We start from the raw sequence: 23,661 nt of genomic DNA on the forward strand, positions 1-23,661 counted from the left end.
TTTTCACACTAGTTCAGTAACTAGATTAGATTTTTAAAGAGAATCTAATAAACTAAAATTGATTTTTAAGATAAATCAATAAAATCTTTATAATCTCTTTCTTAAGATACAGTGAGAAAAAGTATGATATCAATTAATAGTAAATCAGATAATATAACAGTTTTTGAGAGAGAAACTGATAAAAAATAAATTAATTTTTTGCAGAGAAATTGATTAAAACTATTCAATTTTATTCTAAATTATTCAATTCTTCTCACACAATAAGTGTGTAACTCAAATCAGTTAATAAAGAGTGTAAAAAAGAATTAAGTATTAATAAAAACTCTTCAGTCACTGAAAAAGTAATTCTTATTTAAAAAAATATAAAATTATGATAGAAAATAACTCTGTTTTTAATTCTTTATAAGAATATTATATAAAACTCAGAGAAAAATATCTTACTTTTATAAGAGAAGTAAAAAACTATTTCTAAAATCTTTTTTTTTTACATTAACTACTGTAGAAGAATGAGATAGAAACTACTAAGATATACACTACTATATATCTTCTATCAAGACTTTCTCTCTTCAGAGTCTTGATATTATAGAGAATATAAGTCTGTTTCTATATAATAATATAAATATTATCAGTGAGATGTAGAGAAACTGATTATTTATATTTTAAAATAGAAGACTTTATTAATAATTATATTAATATAGAGTTAATTCTTAAATTTAATAGAAATCTATTATTGCTGTTCTTAATCTCTTACAGAATCTATTGAATATTGAGATATTAAAACTAGATTTAATATATCTTACTATACAGAGATCAAAGACTCAGTCAGATCTTAAGATATACTGATTTTATAGTTGTTAAGTCTGCTGATTATATATTGAGTATAGTTACTGAGATATCTTTTTATGCTTTTCTATCAGAGATGACCTAGATTGAGAGAGATGATACAAGAGTAAGACTTGATATTAATGTCTAGATACACTGAAGATAGACTGTGAAGATTGCACTTCAGAAGTAGCTGTTAATTATATACTTGATATTATCACTGAGATATCTTTTTGTATTTTTCTGTCAGAGATGGACCAGATTAGAAAGGGCGATACAAGAGTAGGACTTGATATTGATGTTTTGAAACATCAAAGATGGACAGGGTTTTTGCAGAGATCACTTCTCAGATATCTTCACAACTACAGATCAGAGATCTTTCAAAATTGAGAAGATTGATGTATATGACTAAGTCTCTTCATCTTACAATTTGTATGGCTCTTTGGCCCGGGGTTGTGGTGTGATAGAGGAGAACAGGGGATAATCCCACACAGGAGTTTCAAACAATGTCCAGTTCACATTTGGCTGGATAACTTCGCCACCACACAGGGTATGCGGTCAGCGATGGGGTCAGAATGCTTGTATGATCAAGGGCTTTTCAATGAATCTATCGCCGGGTTCTTATTCGAAAAATTGAGCGAGTTTGTGGTGAAGCGGTTGTCCTCAGTTTACTTATAAGTGATAAGTGTATATTAAGTAAGACATCTGATCACTCTGTCAAGTTATGTCAGAGAACTAAATACTACATATTAATTACAGATAATACAATGAGATATAGATAAGTCTACTTCATACAAAGTAAAGATTAAGCTTATGACTATTATACTTATTAAGCTTAATTTACAAAGAATTTGAGGTGTACAATGTCTGTATATGTTAGAACTAATATTAATAAAGTGTTCAGATCTGGAAAGATTACTGCATTATTCAGTAATTACAGCACAATTTAAGAGCTGATAACTCTTCATTCTCTACATCAAGATGATGTCTCTGAACACAGGATTCACACAATTATAGCATGTATGAGAGTGATTATCATTGACAAGAACATTTCTAAGAAATTTTAAGTGAATGTATTGAACACTGTTGTAGTGATAACTAATAACATGTCTACATCTACTATACTATACAATGAGAAGTATTGGCCTGCAGTTGCGGAAGACAAGGAACCCGCCTGCAGCCCTCATACAATCTCTTTTTCAGCCCTGATGAATGCCCCGCCGCAGATCTCACATTTCCGCGAGCTTGGGTCAGACATCTACGCTCACCTTCATGGATCGCAGAAGCCAGTGAACAAGCTGTCTGCTCGGGCCGATCTATATAAGCTTATTGGATTCCGCGGACGCGCGATGGTGTGTGCTGTCGAGGGATCTCTATACAGCTTGGACCCTGCGGCGAAAATCTGGTACGATTACCTCACAACCCTGCCCCGGTGGCCGAATGGTTAATGCGGCCACCCGGTAGCGCCTTGGCGTGGGAAACCAAGGCGCGTGGGTTCGAAACCCGCAGGGGATACATTAAATCCGGAACTCAAGCTAGACTGACCGTGTGACCGTGTCTGGGACCAGGACCAAACTTTACAGTTATCATGTTGCCTAAAAGCATTACTTCTGATCATGATTTGTGTTCATTACATTGATCTCAAATCACATTATTTTAAATATTAAAGATCTCAGATTCACTTTTCAAATAAAAATCTAGTCTCAGATAAAGAATATGTTTGAATTCTTATTATTATTATTATTATTCTTCAATTATAGATGTATACAGTCAGAGACTATAACATCTACCTGAGAAATTTTAGTTCTCAGGGTTTTTCCTATATCTGTAAAGTTAACTATTATACATTCATCAATTTCAGATATGCAAAATCCAGCTTAGAATATAAAAACTGTTTACAAATTGCAGTATTTTAACATCTTTTAATACTTTGAAATCATTTGACAATATTATGACAAAGGAAAAGAGAAATAGAACACAGTCTTAAAGATAGAAATATTAAATAGATAGATAGAAAGAAATTGAAAGAAAAAGATAAAGTAAAGAGAGACTGTAACAAAACAAATTATTAAAAGATAGTATATAGCTGTTTTAACAGACTATATCTGATTAATTTTCTCCTCTTCATATTCAGATAATTGTGAATTTAGTCATTTTCTTATAGCTGCTTGAGTTTCTGATAGAAAGTCTATTAAATATTTAATTCCTGTCTCAGTTGAGAATAAGAATCTTATATTTAATTAATTTAGATTATACTTCTCTTTCAATCTGACTCTGAGACTATTGTATAACACACAGTGTATTATAATATACTCAGAATTCTTATTTACATTGTAGAATGAGTATTCTATTAAGTCAAATCTATCATTAAATCTTTATATATAAGATTTGAAATAGTTATATTCTAGTTTCAGCTGTATTATAGATGAGAATATTTTCTTTTTACATTTAATAGAACAAGATTTTCACTTGAATTTTATTTCAAATCTTGAATAATGTATACTCTTCTTTTATTTCTACCAGCTTTTATTTCACTTATCTAAACAAGATTCTTTTATTTTTCTCTTTATAAAAGATCAGAATATAACTTTTTGAATAGATCTGCTTAATTCTGCACTCTTTTTTGCAGCTGAATCAGCCAATTTATTGTCATGAATATTCATATAAGCAGAAACTCAGTGCAAATGAATTATCAGCTTTAATATTCTTCTCTTTTGAATTTTTAAAATGAAGTTTAAGATCAGTTCAAGATTCATTTAACTATTATAAATCTGACTATTTCTAAGTCTTTTTAAAGTAGCTTAACTATCAAAGAATATTCATATCTCTTTCAAACTATTTTCTCTTTTATAAGATTTTATTTCTATGAGTTTGAAAGCTTTCACTATTATAAATAGTTCAGCATCAAAGACTTCAGATTCACAGTCTAGATTTCAGAAATCTGAGATAAAATTGATATTATCTTCAGTATAAGTAATACCTTGTTTGAATTCTTAGTTACATTTTCATTCTGATCTCATTATTAAGAATGATATTAAATGAGATTATAAAATTATTTCTCACTTACATAATATTATAACATAGTACTCATTTGTTGAAAATTCAATAGAGAGTGTTATTAAATATTACTACTTTTCTTAATACAGATTATAATTTATATAATTTTAATTATGAAAAAAATATAAAATATAAAAAAAAATAAAAAATAAAAAACAAAAACAAAAATAAGAAAAAATCATAATAAAAAAAGAAAAAAAAAGAGAAAGAAAAAAAAATAAAAGAAAAAGAAAAAAATAAAAAAAAAATAAAAAAAAAATCAAGATCACAGAGCTGTAGTATTTTTAAAATACTTACTTCTTAAAGTCTTTATAATATTTATTATTAACTGTGTATCTCTTATAGTGAGAGTAACACAGCTGTGATGAGTCATTGTCTTAATATTATCTAATAAATAATCAGTATATATCTGTATAAATGTGAATAATTAGAAAATATACACTTAAAAAGTATAACTAAAGTGAACTCTGCTATCACTTGAATAATATTAAGAGTAGAATGCTGAAATCAATGATTCTCTTTATCAATTTCATAGATAAGATATATAAAGATAGTCTTGAAGAATATAAGATTCTTCAACTTCTGATAAAAATGAATCTCATAGAGAGACTCTATTTTCATGATATCAGAGACTGAGTATTACTAAAAAGTGTTACTTTTATACAATGTATATACACTTACTACAGTGATTCATTCTCTGCATATATAACTGAGAGTTATAACTTTCTCACACTGTATAACTCTCTCTGAGATGCTACTGTCAGTTTGTAACTCATACAGTCTCTCAGTTCAGTATACACTGCATGTATACAGCTCTGCATGCTGAGACTGTGTTAATCATTATAATCTGACATAGTACTTGCTTTTCACAGGCCATGTTTTATTTGAAGAGAAGAGAGAAGACACAACTGTTATTTTATTAAAGAGAGAATGAATAATTAGTATTATTAAATATAATTTGATTCATCTACATTTAAAATTTGATTAGTCTATACTCTTCAATTTGAGAGTTTCTAAGAGTATTTTAATAGTTTTCATATCAGCTTGAACTTAGTGATGAATTGAAGAAGAAGAGAAGAGAGAGAAGAAAGAAATGAGAATAACTTATCTTTATAATATGAAAACAGAGAATTACTGTAATTATTCTTTCTAGTAACAAAGATCTGTTTTCTGCATGTATCTCTGATATAGATTATATGATAAATGCATATAAAGAATATCAATAGTGCATACATTGAATAAAGATAATATTACTATATAACACTGTAGTTATTTCTGTATATCTCTGAAAACTGTTAATAGTTTCTTTGTCTCTTTATATTTAATAAGTTAATAATATATTCTGATGCACTTTCTCTTTCATCATTATCATTATTATTATCATTATTATTATCATTATTATTATCATCATCATTATTATCATTATCATCATTATTATTATTATCATTATTATTATTATTATTATTATTATTATATTATTACCTGTCTTCACTTCTCTCTTAATACTTATTAAAATTAATTATATCATTTCTCTTCAAATATTCTGCAGTCCTGCGAATCATCAAGGCATGTGAGTGCTGTCACAGATTAAAGAGAGAGAAGAAGAAGATGTTCAAGTGTAAGAAGACAGATTATAAGATATATTATAATATCTTGAAGAGACTCTGTAAAAGAGTAGAATGATAATGATTTTAAGTAATACTTCTGATAGATTTAAACTGAACTAAGTATAGAAATAATGCAGATGACATCATCTGTGAGAGATTGAAAAAGAAGACAGTGAAAAGCCTTATACAGTAGTGATAAGATCAGAAGAAGTTCTGAGAATAATTTGAGACTAAGATTATCACGCTCCCGGCCGCGTCAAGACCTCATTGCGGTTTCACACGGCTCATCACTTCCATGCGGATGATTCCATCTCATCTGAACCAGTTTGCAATCACTCTATGATATCATTCGGATATATTATGAAGAGATCTGATTGATTAATATGAGAACCCCGCTTCTATACAAGGTCAGCAGATTACTCTTTCTTGACAATGAGACACTGCTGAGGTATTACTCCAGCTATTCTTACTTATGAAATGAGAGAAGAGTATTTATTCATTATCTATATAGAATAGCTAGATGCTGACTTCTTATCAAAGAAGTCAGTAATTCATTTTTTCTTCTACTGAAATATATATGAGAGTTACTGCATATCTCATACAATCTTCTTAGTATACTAAGTACTATATCTGTGATATTCTCATAATAACTCTGTAGTCTACAAGCTCACTATTCAAGCAAGATAAGTTAAGCTCATTTATACAGCTTTTAAAATAACTATTTCTACATGACACTGTTAACTAGTCACTGCTTTGATTCTGTCATGTTACAATTTAAATCACTCAATCTGATTATATGTTTAAATCAGTCAAGCTCTAACAGACTGATATAACTTTATATATCTACACTGAGACTGATCTGACCTCACTCTCTGAGAGAAATACTACATTATTCTCTAGAGTGTATACATCTCTATTCTGACAGAAATCTGAGATTTCTGAACTCACTGTATATTTTAATATGAGCTCTTCAATTACTCTGTTATCACCGCGGCCTCTACACACCTACATCTATCATAGAGATAGAAAGATTAAGATCAGAGATTCTTCAAGATATAAGAGAAATATCTTATCTGAATTTCACAGCTTTTTCTGTACTCTTGAATGAAAATTCCACCTTAATCTGAGTCAGTATAATACTCATGAGATATGAGTAATATATACTATTAATCTTCTTGAAGATATCTCTGTGACTACTTGAGTCATCAAGAAGAGAAAGCTTGAGCATATTAATACTATTATAACTTAAGAAGAATTCAAGAACTTTCTACTGAATTAAATTGAAGATTATTATAATCACAGCTTCACAGCAGTGCAGTGATTCAACTCATTATATCAATGAAATAATAAGAATTCTTTCAATTTCAATGTAAGATTTAAAGAATATTGAGAGAAATTAACTAATGATTTGAATTAATTAAAAACACAGCTTTATCTTATAAAGCTAACTTACAAGATGCAGATAATAATATTATAATATCAGAGTTTATCAATCAATCATACTAAGCTTGTTAATCTGACTTCTTAGATCTATTTGAATAATCAATTCTCTGAGAAAAAGACTAACAAGATCTCTTCTAAGTAATCAATAATAAGATTTAAACAGTGTCATGATAACTTCAGTACAGAGAAAGTAAAGAAGAATTTCAAGTATTTTAATTCTTCACTCACTGTGAAGAAATATTAAAAAAGATTTGATAAAGATCTCTATTTCAACTGCAGAGCTGATAATCACTATATCAGTGATTATAAGAAGCTGAAGAAGAAAAGAAACTGAGAAGATATCTTCTCAAAGTCAACTTCTCTTCTGACAAATGTATTTATAAAAGATAAAGAAGAGAAAGAAATGAAGAATTGATAATTCTTATATCTTTAAGTTTATATTATAATCACAATGCATACTCTGAATAAGAAAATATCAGTGAGATATCTACTCAACTTCAGAGCAGATATTAACTTCATATTCTATTTCTTTTCTTTGATGAAGAGTTAAAAGAAGATAGATCTATCAGACTATATGAAATTTACTGATGAAATAAAATGTCACTGTTTTGATATATTTCAAGTGAAGTGTTATTATTATTATTATTATTCTTCCATTATACTCATATGCAAGCGGAGCTTATGATGAGTCCTTGCGTGATGTTAAATACAGGTCAAGTGTTGATTATACAGGAGGAAATACAGGTGTTGAGACCATGCCAAGATAACAAGAACATAGGAAATACAAAGAAGTGACAATTAGATACATGTGATAATAACTTCCCAGCCCAGAAACATAGAGCGATTTATTGAAGCGATTTGTACACCTCTGTATTTATTAGAAACCTGAGGTGCTTGAGTTCCGGATTTAATGTATCCCCTGCGGGTTTCGAACTCACACGCCTTGGTTTCCCACATCAAGGCGCTACCAGGTGGCTGCATTAACCATTCGGCCACCGGGGCTCAAGTGAAGTGTGTGACTACAGACTTAGAAGAAATCTTTAAGAAGAGCAGTCTGCTTCTTCATACAGTTAATATTATAGATGAGAATGTCATTCTAGATCTTTTATAATTGAGAGAAAACAATTCTCTCATTGACTGAGTCACTCAGGTGTGACAGTACTGTCTCACTAATGAAGAGACAGTGATAGAGAAATCTGAAGAGTTTCATCAGAAGAATCTTGAGAAAAAGATTGAGTCAATATACTGCATAGCAGATAATTAAGACTTGAGAACAGATAAAGAAGTCATTACTCTCACTGCAAGATTAGTAGCAGTATCTGTCATTGAAGATAAATATACACAATATCTCTTTACAGATTTTAAGAATGTCTTTTCAGAAAGAGAAGCAGTGAAGTTTTCTAATATCAAGATACAATATAAGATTTATCTTGAAGACAGTGCAATGATATTATACAGATCTCTTTATAACTTATCTGTAAAGAAATTAAATGTTCTGCATAAATATCTTGAAAAAGCACAATTAAAGAACTGAATATATTCATTAAAGAGTTCAGCAGAGACATCTATACTCTTTATACTCAAGAAGAATGATAGACTACATCTATGTATAGACTACAGAGGCCTTAATAAAATGACAGTTAAGAATCACTATTCATTATTATTAATTAATGAGATGATTGATTAATTATCTGAAGCAAAGATGTTCTCAAAGATTGATATACAGAATATCTATCATAGAATCAGAGTTAATGAAGATGATATTTGAAAAACAGCTTTTCATATCAAGTACAGTAATTTTGAATATCTTGTTTTATCTTTTAATCTTTATAATGCTTCAGTCATCTTTCAGACCTATATAAATAAGACACTGCAGAGCCTTGTCAACATCTTCTATATAGTATATCTGAATAACATTTTAATCTTCTCAAAATCAGAGAAAGAACATTATACTCATGTTTAAGAAGTATTAAGTCACTTGAGACAGTATTAACTCTATATAAACACTGAAAAATGCTCATTCTATATACAGAAGATTGATTTCTTAGATTATATTATTAAGATGAATAACATTTCAATGAACAGAAGCTGAGTCTTCATCATTGAGAACTGATCAGCACTGCAGACATATTACAAGATACAGATGTTTCTGAAATTTGTAAATTTCTATAGATAATTCATCTATACATATTCACAGATTACTGTCTCTCTTACAGATCTGTTAAAGAGAAGTGTGAAAGATAGAAAAATAGAACTGTTTATTCTCACTCAAGATACTGTGTAGATGTTTGTGAAATTGAAACAAGCTTTTACAGATGTCACAATGCTGAATCACTTTAATCTCAACTTATTCAGTCAGTGTGAGACTGATATATTCAGAAATGAAATCTGTGAAATCTTTTCACAGTTGACACTGAAGACCTTTCAACATTGAAAGAATCAGAGAATAATCATCTCTGAGAAAATAGATAATAAATTATCTGTAAGAGAAGACTTTTTCACAGAGTCTATAAGATGCTGTGAATGAAGATCAGTGATCTTCTTCTTCAAGAAGTTATCACTCATTCAGAGAAGATATAATACTCATGATTAGAAAATGTTAGCAATTGTTAAATTCTTTAAGATTTGATAACATTATCTTCAGAGTAGTAAGTACTCAGTGTAAGTTCTCACTGATTATGTAAATCTGTGTTACTTCTTAACAACAAAGAGCTTGACAGAATATCAAGTCAGGTGAGTGAAGCTGCTTTCAGAGTATGATTTCTATATCTGATACTGTTCAGATCAGCTTAATTCTGCTGATACACTGTTTAAACAGCCTGATTATAATATCATTAATGCAGAGAAGAATTCTATAAAAGAATCTCTGTTATCACTGCAGAAGAAGCTAGCTGCAGAGAATTGAGATTCTCTGAAGCTTAGAAACAGTGCTGAAAAGACAGCTGTGTAACTCAGTATAGAAGATGAAAGAAAATCCAGATCTCTGCAGAGAACTAATACTGAAGATTATAAGCTTCTTATATTATATCTTACAATTATTAAATTAGTAAAGAATAAAACAGTCTACAATCTTTCAATCTGACTACTTTTGAAATTTATTGATAAGTTATAGAAGAAGAATGTCTCTACTGCAGCTTGAATTCAGAACTTAAAAAAGAAAGAATTCAGTTTGAACTTGAAAGAGATAGACTCTGAGTGAGATGATACTGCTAAGAAATCAAGTTATTAATAACTAGAAGAATGTGAACTTCTACTGCTGAATAATTCAGTCTTTGTTTCTTGTAGCAGAGTGATGTATCAGAAGTTATTGAGAATTTATTATAATAATTCTTATACAGAGCACTTCAGATTAGAGAAGACTGAGAAGCTTTTAAAATATAAATATAATTAAGACAAGCTCTGAACAGATGTTAAAGAGTATGTTGAGACTTATAATATCTGTTAAAGAATAAAGATTCTGTGATATAAGTAATACAGTGAGTTGACATCACTGTCTATTTCAAAGAACTCATAGTAGAATCTATCAATGAATTTCATAGTTGACCTATCAAAGTCAATAAGAGTCAAAGAATATGACTCAATTTTGATCATTATTAATCACTTTACAAAGATAATCAGATATATCTCTACTTATAAAAAGATTAAAGTCTCTGAATTGACTGACCTATTTTTAGATATCATTATTTATAATCACAGTGCTCTGAAATCATTGATAACAGATCAAGAATTCCTCTTCATCAGCAAGTATTAATTGACTTTTTATTATTATCTTATAATAAGATATCTTCTCAGTACTGTATTTCATCTGCAGACAGATGATCAGACTGAATATCAGAATCAGATACTAGAACAGTATCTTTGAGTATTCTATTTATATTATCAGAATGATTGACTTAAATATCTTCTAATCACTGAATTTATATATAATAATATAAAGAATATAATCTTAAAGATATCATCTTTCTATACTTATTATGAATATAATTCTTTATTATTCAGTGACATTGTGAACAATATTTCAAAGAGAGAGATAGACAGTCAGAATGTTGAACAGATACAGAGAATAAAGTATCTCTCAGTATCAGAAGTAAAAGTGAGATTGAAACTTTTAAATAACATTTATAAGAAGATGATGAAAAGCATCTACTATGTTCAGAAGCAGTAGATGAAATACTATAATTAAAAACATCTTTCAATGAAGTTCTTGATAGAGAATCAAGTGCTACTTTCAGCAAAGAATATTAAGATAATGAGACTGTATAAGAAGCTCAGTGAGTAGTGACTAGAATCTTTCTCAGTAATAAGAGTAATAAGTAAGCAGATATACAAGTTAAAATTATTCACAGAATTGAAATCAATTCATTCTATTTTTCATATTTTCTATTTGAAGCTCTATAAGTAATACTCTGAGATAAAGCTATCTCAGCTGAATAACATTGAGATTAAGAGTGATATTGAATATCTTATGAAGAAAATATTAAATAAGTGAATATATTACAGTAAGCTTCAATATCTTGTGAAATGAAAAGATTATTCATTATCAGAGAATTCATGAAAATCACTTAAGTATTTGAAAAATACTGAGAAAGAGATTGCAAGCTATGAGACAGCTAGTAGAGATTATCTCATTATATATCAGAGATGTTGAGTAAGAAATACTGCTTAAGACTTCTTATTTTTTCTTAAAAGAGTTTTTAGAGATAATCTTACAATGATAAGTCAGTGTCTTATAAGCTCTGTAGCACTCTTCTTCTATTTTCTCTCAAAGAGGTTTTTTAGAAGTTTAATGAGACTATACAAGTGTAAAATTCCTGAAGCAGTTAATAAGAAAAGAAAGAGATATTTGAAATCAATAAAGATTAATATTATTAATCTGCAGACTGCTGCTATTCTAATAAAGCTGCAGCCTGCTGAAAAAGTAAAAAGAGAGATCAGAGCCTACTCATCAATAATCACATTCTTATCAAACTCATTCTTCACTGTTGAAGTCTTCAGCACTGATATCTTTGTCTGTTAAGAAGTTAGTACTGCAGTGTCACAGAGAAGAATGCTGTAGAAAAGTATGAGAGATGCTGAAAGTGTTAACTTATTAACTTATAAAGTATCTCAGTCATCTGTTTTAACTGAAGTAAGATTCTCTTCAATCAGTAATTAATCTTCATAATACTTTCAACAGTGATATTAGCTAATCTCTTCTTAAGATCAGTCATTCTGAGATGTTTTTTCATCTCAAAGATTCACACTTTCATCTTCTTTTACAGATGAGTAAGAGAGATCTTTTCAGTCTTGACAGAATCTATCAATACTTGAAGCTCTGAGATTCTCACTCTGTACTACTTGAATATCTGAGCTTCTTGTCAGAGTCAATACAATGCCTTCTTATAGAGTAGATAATACTTACAGAGAGATAGAAGTCATTGTTACAGATGCAATGAAAATAACAGAAGTAAGAGAAGAGATAGATATATAAGATTCTCTTCTTCTTTAGCAGTAGTCAACCGCTCCACCACGAACTCGCTCGATTTTTCGAATAAGAACCCGCCGATAGATCCATCGAAAAGCCCTCGATCATATGAGCATTTTGACCCCATCACTGACCGCATACCCCGTGTGGTGGTGAAGTTATCCAGCCAAATGTGAACCAGACATTGTTCGGAACTCCTGTGTGGGATTATCCCTCATTCTCCCCTACCACACCACAACCCCGGGCCAAATTGCCATACAAATTGTAAGGTGAAGAGACCTAGTCATATACATCAATTTTCTTGATTTTGGAAGATTTCTGATCTGTAGTTGTGAAGATATCTGAGGAGTGATCTTCATGAAAACCCTGTTCATCTTTGATGTTTCAAAACATCAACATCAAGTCTCACTCTTATATCACTCTTTCTAATCTGGCTCATTCTCAGCAGAAAAATATAAAAAGATATCTTGATGATAATATTAAGTATATAATCAACAGTCACTTCTGAAGTGCAATCTTCACAGTCTGTCTTCAGTGTATCTAGACATTAACACTGAGTCTCACTCTCATATTATCTCTCTCAATCTGGCTCATTTCTGACAGAAAAGTACAAAAAGATATCTCAGTAATAATATCAAGTACATAATTAATAGTCACTTCTGAAGTGTAATCTCTGTGATCTGTCTTCAGTGTATCTAGACATTAACACTGAGTCTCACTCTTATATTATCTCTCTCAATCTGGCTCATCTCTGACAGAAAAGTATAAAAAGATATCTCAGCAACTGTGCTTGATACATAATCAACAGACATGACAACTATAAAATTAGTATACTTCAAGATCTGGCTGAGCCTTTGATCTCTGCACAGTGAGATATATTAAATCTAGTTTTAATATCTCAATATTCAATAGATTCTTCAAGGAATTGAGAATAGCAATACTAGATTTCTATTGAATTTGAGAATTAACTCTATATTGATATAATCATTGACAAAGTCTTCTATTTTAAGATATAAATAACCAGTTTCTCTACATTCTGCTGATAATATTTATATTATCATATAGAAACAGACTTATATTCTCTATAATATCAAGACTCTGAAGAGAGAAAGTCTTGATAGAGAGTATACAGTAGTGTATATTTTAACAGTTTCTATCTCATTCTTCTGCAGCAGTTAATACAAAAAAAAAAAGATTTTAGAAATAGTTTTTTACTTCTCTTGAAAAAGTAAGATGTTTTTCTCTGAATTTTACACAATATTCTTACAAAGAATTAAAAACAGAGTTATTTTCTGTCATAATTTCATATTCTTTTAAGTAAGAATTACTTTTTCAGTGACTGAAGAGCTTTCATTAATACTTAATTCTTTTTTACACTCTTTATTAACTGATTTGAGTTGCACACTTGTTGTGTGAGAAGAATTGAATAATTTAGAATAAAATTAAATAGTTTTAATCAATTTCTCTGCAAAAAATTGATTTATTTTTTATTAGTTTTTCTCTTAAAAACTGTTATATTATCTGATTTACTATCAATTAATATCATACTTTTTCTCACTGTATTTCAAGAAAGAGATTGTAAAGATTTTATTGATTTATCTTAAAAATCAATTTTAGTTTATTAGATTCTCTTCAAAAATCTAATCTAGTTACTGAACTAGTGTGAAAAAAATCAGGTGTTTTATACATAAAAGTCTGCTATTCTTCTTTTGAAATAGTCTGATCAACTTTTCAATTAAAAACAGACTTAGAAATCTCTTAATTGAAACAGTCTGATCAACTTTTCAATTCAAAAGAGTTTAATAAATATCTTAATTAAATTAGTCTGATCAACTTTTCATTGAGTAAGAATAATGAGTTCAAAAGTATACTCAGTTGATGTGAAAAAAGATGCTTTCTCAAATGCTATTTCTGAGATTGAAATTCTGAAGAGAAGAAAGAAAGAAGAAATAGAGAAATAATAAGTTCTTGAAATACAGAAACTTGAAAAAGTAAGTAAAATTCTTGAAAAGCAGTGTCTGAGTAAGATGAATGAAGAAGTTCTGTTAATTCTTTATACTCAGACTAGATAACTACAGAAAGTGATTAAATTCAAACTTAGAATTTCAAACACAGTTCAAAAAACTTTGAAAATTTCTAATATAATCACTGACTCTTCAATTTACTGTTCTTTCTTTTCTACTTCTTCTTCTTCTTCTTCTTTAAATTAGAAGAAAATATATGCTTAAGCAGCTGAATCTGCTATCTCTAAACCTGCTATCTCTAAATCTGCTATCTCAAAACCTGCTCAAAATTCTGAGAAAACTGAGAAGAATACTGCTCATACTTCTAGTGATAGAAAAGTGAAGAAAAAAATGTAAAAAGAGAAAAATCTTCAAATCTTCAGAAATAGAAGACTTATTCTCAAAGTCTCAAATCAGAATATATTATAGAGAAATAAGCTAAACTCAAACCTTATTTTCAGAATTAGAAATGAAATCAATCAGTAGTTCTTTTCTCAGTTAATAACTGATATTAAAGTTTAAAAATCAGTTATAGCTTCAATTGAGTTATTCTTCTTTGAAAACTTCATTATTCTGACTACAATGTCTGAATTCAGTGCTGAATTCCTTATTCAGAATGAGAATCTCTGAAAATCAGCAGTAGAATCTTTGTTAAACATAATAATTCTATCTAAGAGAGATGAAAAGTGAGACAAATTCATTCTTTATAATATTTCAGCTGAAGTTTTTGACTGTGAAGAAGAAATGCTACTTCTCAAAAATAAATTAGAAGAATATAACTCTATTCAACTGAGAAAGAAGCTTGTATAACTAAATTCAATTAAGTTCACATAAAGTAGAAGAAATGTCTCTATTCTAGTATATATAAAAACAATGAAACAGTTAAAGATCTCTGAAGTAAGAGTAGCAGATTTGAAAATGAGAGTTCATGAATACAAAGACTCAAGAATGAATCTCAAAGCTTAAATACAGTGTTCAAACTGTCAAAGATATGAATACTTTGTAATCTTCTGTTTCAGAGACTCAAAATATACATTCTGTATCAGAGATTATAAAACTAGTGAGTATAAATGTGAAATATACTTAAAAAGAGATGAAATATATCAACACACTCTGCTTAAATACTCTAATTATAAAGAAAAACATGCATCTAGCTCAAAAGAATGTATGTTTACTTCAAGAACTTAAAAGAACTGAAGAAAAGATGAAGCTCAGAGCAAATCTAGAACTGAAGAGAATAGTTAAGTCAGTAAACTCATAACTATAAGCTTAAAAAGAAGAAACTCTTAACTGTCTAAGTCTTCAAACTTCAATTCTTCAGCTAAATGTAAACAGAATTTGAATTCTTAAACTTCTATTAAGATTAGAGAATTGAGAAATGACTCTGATGATAAACTAGATATAATACAAGTAGTTGAGATTTCTACTTTTCAGAATAGTTATAATTTACTATCTAATAATAGTGATTAGATTCTACTCTACTCTCTTTTAATATGAATATACAAGAAAAATAACAAAAAAAGTTTAAAAACTCTTCAAAAATCACATTTATTCAAAATAATATGAATAGAAACTCAAATTGTATTTATTCTTAGCTTCAAATTGCATTTGAATAAAAAGTTGATTTTATACTGCTTCAGAAGCTGAATTTTGATACTGAGTAAAAATATATTATTTCTCATTCAAGCTACTACTGCTTTTTATCTCAAAAGTCTGAGATAAAGTCAAGAGTAGTGATCTATGAAAGAAAGAGATCAAGATATCAATTTAATCTAAGATTTGATATCATGTCTGACTCTGATATTCTGATGAGTGATATTATAGATAAAGAAAATGAGTTTGATACTATACAGCTTATAAATATCTATAATGAAAAGTCATTGAAGAAATATAATAATATCTGAATAATTGATAGAGGATTTCTGAACATAACTTCATTAAGAAACTCTATAATTACAGAAGACTTCAATGCACATCATCTCTGATGAAATTCAGAATATAAGAGAGCAGTGAGAGCTGATAATCTGATTAAATAAATCTTTAAATATTTAATAGATTTGATTAATAAGTCTGATCAACAAACATTCTTTAGAAAAGATATGAAATAGAAGTCTATTATAGATCTAATCTTCATATCATAAAATCTAATGAAAAGAAGACTTGTAAACTGATTTATTAATTTAAATGAGATATCAGAATCAGATTATGAGATTATTCAATTTAATATTGAACTGAGTGAAAAATAAATGAGTGAAAATCCTCTTCTCTCTAATCAGTATAACTTTGAAAAAGCTGATTGAAAAGCAGTTGAAGAAAGTATAAGACTGTTAAAATCTGAAAGACAGAATGAGCTATATTAAAATTCTGGTCAAGATATCTCAAATGAAATGCTTAAGAATAGAATGAAGCTTATTACATCTATTATTCTAATAAGTATTAGAGATAATATTTCAAAGAGAAAATCTTCTGAGTATTCAAAATCTTGATAAAATGAGAATATCTTATCTAAAAGAAAAGAATTAGCTACTGCTAGAAGAGATTGAAAGAATGATATAATATCTGATAAAGAGTTCAAAGCTGTCAGAAATGAATATTTTTCAGATATTAAAAGAGCTAAAACAGACTGCTGGAATAAATTTCTTAAAGAAGTACAAGAGAAGGAAGTTTTTAAAGCTTTTAACTATATTAAAACAAGAAGTGTAGCAAAACTTTCAGCCTTAGAATATGAGTTTCAGAATGAATTATATACAGCAAACTCTTTTGAGAAAAAATGTCAAGCTTTTATAAGAATTCTCTTTCAGAACTCATCAGATTCAGATTCAGATTCAGAGAAAGAGAATATATCACTTCTCAACTACATTAATGAAAATGACTGAGAATGGCCTGATCTTATATAAGATGAATTAGAGTCAGCTATCTTCTCAAGTTCTGTTAAAACTGCTGCAGATTCTGATTCAATTAATCACTTAATTATTCAGAATACATATTTCTACTTAAAGAATGAATATTTTAAGCTCTTTTTCAATCTCTTGAAAAATGAATATCATTCTGAATGCTGAAGAGAAGTCACTGAAGTGATTATTATAAAATCTAATAGAAAAACTTCAATTTCTAAGTCATATAAAGTAATATCTCTATTGAACTATCTAGAAAAGATTTTAGAAAAGATAATAGCTACTTAACTATCTTTTATAAGCTCTATAGATGATTCTCTTTTATTCAGTGAATAAATGAGAGATAGAAAACAGTGTTCTGCAATTGACACTGTTCTCTCAGTTATTCATAATATTTAAATAGCAAAGCATGAGAGTCTGGTCTCAACTATAGTTTTTATTGATATAAAAGAAGCATTTGATCATGTTTCAAAGTCAAAGTTAATTCAGATATTAAAGATATTAAAACTGTCACTTTCTCTAATAAAATGAGTTAACTGTTTTATATCTAAAAGAAGTATATAACTCTTCTTTAATGAAATGAAATAAGACAAGACTGAGATAAAAATAGAAGTATCACAGAAATCTTCAATCTCACTCATTTTATTTATAATATACACTGTATATCTATTTAAAAATAGAAATATGAGAATAGTGCAATCTCTGAGTTATATGAATGATATTGATCTAGTTTACAGCTCAAAAACTATCAAAGAGAATTTAAAAGTAATTGAAGAAGCTGTAAAGAAAATCTTTATTAGAGTAGATATTAATTAAATTAAATTTAATATGAATAAAACTGAGTTAATTCACTTCTTTTCAAGATTCAATGAGAAAGAACTATCTCTAACTCTTTTAAATAGAGAGATTAAACCCAGTGTAAATATCAAATGATTAGAAGTATGATTAAACTCTAAGTTGAATTTTAAATATTATATTCAACAAAGAACTGTCAAGGCAGAAAGACTATTGAATAACATAATCAGACTATCAAATACAGAGAGAGATCTATTCTTCCAGACTATGAGACAGTTATATATAGTCTGTATTACATCAGTAGCTGATTATGAAGTTCAAGTTTGATGAAATAATCAAGAGAATTTCACTGAACTCTTTCAAAGTCTGTAAAACAGAGTCTTGAGAAGAATTCTGAGAGTATTCAAATCATCTTCTATTAAAGTAATGAAAATTGAAGCTTTAATTCCTTCTTCTGTTATTAGATTTGAAAAGGCCTGTATGAACTATGCTCTGAGAGTTGTAAAGATGAGCTTAAATTATATAATCAGAGAAAGAGTCTCTTCTTCATTTTCATCAATTAACTCTGAAAATGAACTGAATTGAAATAGATTTCTTGATTGAAATGAAAATAATTCTTTAAAGAAAATGTCTTCTCAACTGTACAGACTATACTCTCTGATTAAAAATCAATTTTCTTCTTTAAATATTGAAAGAGTTGATCATGAGAAGTTATCTCTCTGAAGAGAAAAGCTTGAATCTCTTATAGACTTATAAATAAGTGAACTATTAAAAGAGAAAGAATATAAACAGCATTTGAAGAGAATTTCTACAATTAATATAAAAGACTCTATTCTGATTTATTCAGATGACTTAAAAAATGAGAACTTGAATAAATTAGATACAGACATTGCTTATACTGAAGATAATATTAATTTTATCTCAGATTTCTGAAATCTAGACTCTGAATGTAAAGTCTTTGATACTGAACTATTTACAATAGTGAAAGCTTTCAAACTCATTGAAATGAAATCTTATAAAAGAGGAAATTGTTTGAAAGAGATATGAATATTCTCTGATAGTCAAGCTGCTTTAAAGAGACTTAGAAATAGTCAGATTCATAATGATCAAATGAATCTTGAACTCATCTTAAACTCTATTTTGAAAATTCAAAAGAGAAGAATATCAAAGCTGATAATTCATCTACACTGAGTTTCTGCTTATATGAATATTCATGTCAATGAATTGACTGATTCAGCTGTAAAAAAGAGTGCAGAATTAAGCAGATCTATTCAAAAAATTATATTCTGATCTTTTATAAAGAGAAAAATAAAAGAATCTTGTTTACACAAGTGAAATGAAAGCTGACAGAAATAAAAGAAGAGTATATATTATTCAAGATTTGAAATAAAGCTCAAGTGAAAATCTTGTTTAATTAAATGTAAAAAGAAAATATTCTTATCTATAATACAGCTGAAACTAGAACATGACTATTTCAAATCTTATATACAAAGATTTAATGATAGATTTGACTCAATAGAATACTCATTCTGCAATACAAATGAGAATTCTGAGTATATTGTAATGCACTGTGCATTATACAATAGTCTCAGAGCCAGATTGAAAGAGAAGTATGATCTAAATTAATTAAATATGAGATTCTTATTCTCAACTGAGACAGGAATTAAATATTTAATAGACTTTCTATCAGAAACTCAAGCAGCTATAAGAAAATAACTAAATTCAGAATTATCTGAATATGAAGAGAAGGAAATCAATCAGATATAGTCTGTTAAAACAGCTATATACTATCTTTTAATAATTTGTTTTGTTACAGTCTTTCTTTATTTTATCTTTTTCTTTTAATTTCTTTCTATCTATCTATTTAATGTGTCTATCTTTAAGACTGTGTTCTCTTTTCCTTTGTCATGATATTGTCAAATGATTTCAAAGTATGAGATGATGTTAAAACACTGCAATTTGTAAACAGTTTTTGTATTCTGAGCTGGAATTTTCTGATTTTGTATATCTGAAATTGATGAATGTATAATAGTTAACTTTACAGATATAGGAAAAACCCTGAGAACTTTTAGTTCTCAGGTAGATATCATAGTCTCTGACTGCATACATCTTTCAAGCAAGATAGTCAAGCTCACTTATACAGCTTTTAAAACAACTATCTCTATGTGATGCTGCTGACTAGCCACCGCTTCGGTTCCGCCATGTTACAAAGATGAAGAGAGAGAGAGAGAAGAAGAGTGTTACTGTAAATAAGTAACAGTAGAAGAAGATTGAGAAGGTATTGAAACAGAAGACAAAGAAGTCAAAACTGATAAGTTTTTTATTAAGAGATAATAATTTTTGATAATACTTCTGTTCTCTAATTAATTAGTAGAAGCTAACAGAGAAGAAGAGAATTAAGACCTTGTTCAGATCTTGAATATGCTTCATAATTCAGAATATTGAGAAGACAGCTCTACTCTCTGAGCATGTCAATCTACTTACTACTGAGATGGAACTCAAGACAGCAGATCAGAAAATGCAGGATTTTGAGACATAGATTAACCTGGCTGAGAGAGAGCAGTGAGAACTCTTCTCTGAGAAAACAGCAGAGAGAGATTTTAAGATAATTATCATCTCAGATGAGAAGAAGAAGAAGAAGAATAAGAATAAGAAGTGAATTATAAAGAATGATAAGAAGAATGAGAAAGAGAAGAAAGATAATAAGTAGAAAAAGTTTTTTTCTTTTTATATTAGTTAGTTATAAGTTTATAACTATTAGTTAATAATTGAAATTAATTTTGAGTTTTCAAAAATTATTGTACAAGTTGTAATCAATTATCAATGTCAGAAATAATATATATATATATATTCAACTATCATATTATACCACTATAATGTATAAGTATCAACATTTTTTCAACATTGATATTCATAATATTAATATATTTTTAATAATATTATCTGATAATGTAATTTGATAATACTCTCTTTTATAATATTAATATATTTCAAGAAATATGACAGAGATTAATTAAGATTATTTATTTACTTTTATACATTGATAATATTCAATCTGAGTTAGTACTAAAATTATAACTAAGTTAAGAAAGAAGATTATTTTCTCTTATATTAATTCTTCTTACACACATCAGTGATTAGTTATTGAAAATAAATTATTATCTTTCTCAAATTATTATCATATTTTCTGAATTTACTTCTTTCACTTCTTTTACTTCTATTGAAGATTCATAAACTCTTTAAGAAATCACTGTGAATTATAAAGTCTATGTTATTTACAATTCAACACAGAATGCTCTCTTTCAATTATAATAAATAATTACTTCATTCTTCACATCTGATTTCAGGTCACAAAATTTATGAAAAACTTAACATAAATATCAAGATGAACTATAGAATAATTATTAATAGATTATATTACAGATTACTGAAGAGTTATCTCTCTACTATAATTACTGTAACTTTATTCAGAAATATTTATCATAGACTGATCATAACTCTGAAGAAATTTTCTGACATCTGAAGTCATCAGAATATAGATAATAAAAGAAAAATAATCAGAAAATTACTACTGAGCTGATAAGTTACTCTATTAGATAATAATTTTTAATAATACTAACTTTCTAATTTAAAGAAAATTATGTAAAAATAATTATATATTAGTACTCTGATTTCATAACTCTTATCTGATAACTTCTGTGAATAATTACTTTATATATATATATCTCTGAATCTTTCTCTTTAATTAATTGAAAACTCTGAATTCTGAACACTTCTTCAAATGTTTAATTCAAATCTTCATATTTCATATTAATTCTGTCTTCAGTTCAATCTCAAGATATACTATAAAGTTAATATATAATATCTAGAATCAGAGTTGAAGAATTATCAAAGAGTGTCTCTTACAGTGAATATATAAACTAGTATAAATAATCTTACATTTATCAGAGTTAGACTGACCGTGTGACCGTGTCTGAGACCAGGATCAGAATTTTTGATAGTCTCATTGTCAATTCAACAGATCTCATTACACGGTTCTAACATTAGATAGTAGTTTCTGTTGACTCTTACGGCCGTTGCGGTTAGCGATCCCACTAGATCACGTGACTCATCACTATATTATGTTTCTGTAGATAGATCTATTAATACAACCTTCAACTATTCTACAGATTATAGTCTGAATAGCATGTTTTTCTTTTTAGAATGTTGAATCAACATTTTTGACATGAATAGTTCACCTTTTTTGAAAAGACTCTTACTCTTTATTAGAGATATTCCATTTTCTCTGAATCTGTCAGTCAGTGAATTCATATACTTTATTTTTTTTAAGAAAGTGTGTTCTTCATTGTGAAGAATATCACTTTTTATCTTTTTTTTTTACACATCTAGAAGAAGCAGAGTCATCTTGATATGAGTGATACACCTGTTACTTCAGAGTTCAGCTCAAGGCTCAGAATCACATGCTTCACTAGATGACTCATTGATAGAATGATCACTCATTATGAGGAAGCTTCTGACTTGCAAGATGAGGCTGAGGTCAGTTTTCACCAGAGTATGGAATTTGATGATGAGACAACAGAGGAACTTCAGAACAAAGAAAAGCAGAGTCAATCTCAACATTCATCTGCAGAATCTGTTCATTTCAACTCATCAAATTCTTCATCATCTCTCACTCCCGGAATGCCGACTTTTAATGATGATCTGAATCAACCTATCTATTGCACTGCAGACAATCTTATGAATCTTATGCAGATGATACTACAGAATCAGATGACTGCAGCTGAAACCACTCAACATCTTACTACATCTGTATAAAGAGACACTACAAGAAATGAGTTGCAGAAATATCAGAAGAAAGTCAAATATACATTAAACATCAAATCAGTGATCACATTTGATAGCTCTAATTATGAAGCCTGGCATGTTAATATATTGACTGATGCAGAAGTTATTGATGAAACTGACATTCTATTGAGAACTCAATGAGAATTCTCTTTTACATATCATATCAATTCTGAGAAGTAGAGGATTCATTCCAAGTCTCTATATAGATATATGCTATTGAGTCTTGTTGAAAATGTTTGAACCACTATTGAAACCTTGAAAGCTGACAATGCTGCAGCTCTGTGAGACAAGATCAATGTTGAATATACAATATCACTAGCAGAAGAATGAGTTAATATCTTCAAGAAATTGATAAAATTACAAGTCAAGAAGAATGATTATCTTACTTTTCAGAGACATTTTCACTATCTTATTACCTGTCACAAGAAGCTCTGTCAGAGCACTGAGAATATATATCATAATCTCTTTCTCAACAATCTACAAGATTATTAAAGACTGTTTATTAAGACATGTTTAAATGAGTTTTTCTCCACTGATCAGAAACTCATTATTAACATTGATATTAATGATTTAATGAAGTAACTGATTAATTGTACATTCAAGAAGATCATCATCAAGTGAAAAAAGCAGTCTCAGACTGATTCTGTGACTGTGAAAAAGAATAAGAACAAAGATAAGAACAAAGATGAGAATAAAAGCACATCTGTATGAAAGTGCACTCACTGCAGAAG

General features: G+C 28.5%; 1 protein-coding gene and 1 pseudogene across 2 annotated transcripts; both read left to right on the forward strand.

Moving 5' to 3' along the window:
- Positions 1-2,248: 2,248 nt before the first annotated feature.
- Positions 2,249-2,337, forward strand: BDCG_16082 (annotated as a pseudogene). The gene has a single exon. The product of its transcript is annotated as a tRNA-OTHER (tRNA).
- A 20,236-nt stretch (positions 2,338-22,573) lies between these two features.
- Positions 22,574-22,900, forward strand: BDCG_16083 (uncharacterized protein; the record flags this gene model as incomplete). Its single annotated transcript, XM_045425354.1, has 1 exon — positions 22,574-22,900. One exon carries the CDS (start codon positions 22,574-22,576, stop codon positions 22,898-22,900), a length of 327 nt encoding a protein of 108 aa, XP_045279092.1.
- Between the last annotated feature and the right edge of the window lie 761 nt (positions 22,901-23,661).

This window comes from Blastomyces dermatitidis (genome assembly GCF_000003525.1).
Source record: "Blastomyces dermatitidis ER-3 genomic scaffold supercont1.1, whole genome shotgun sequence".
Classification (NCBI taxonomy): Eukaryota; Fungi; Ascomycota; class Eurotiomycetes; order Onygenales; family Ajellomycetaceae; genus Blastomyces; species Blastomyces dermatitidis.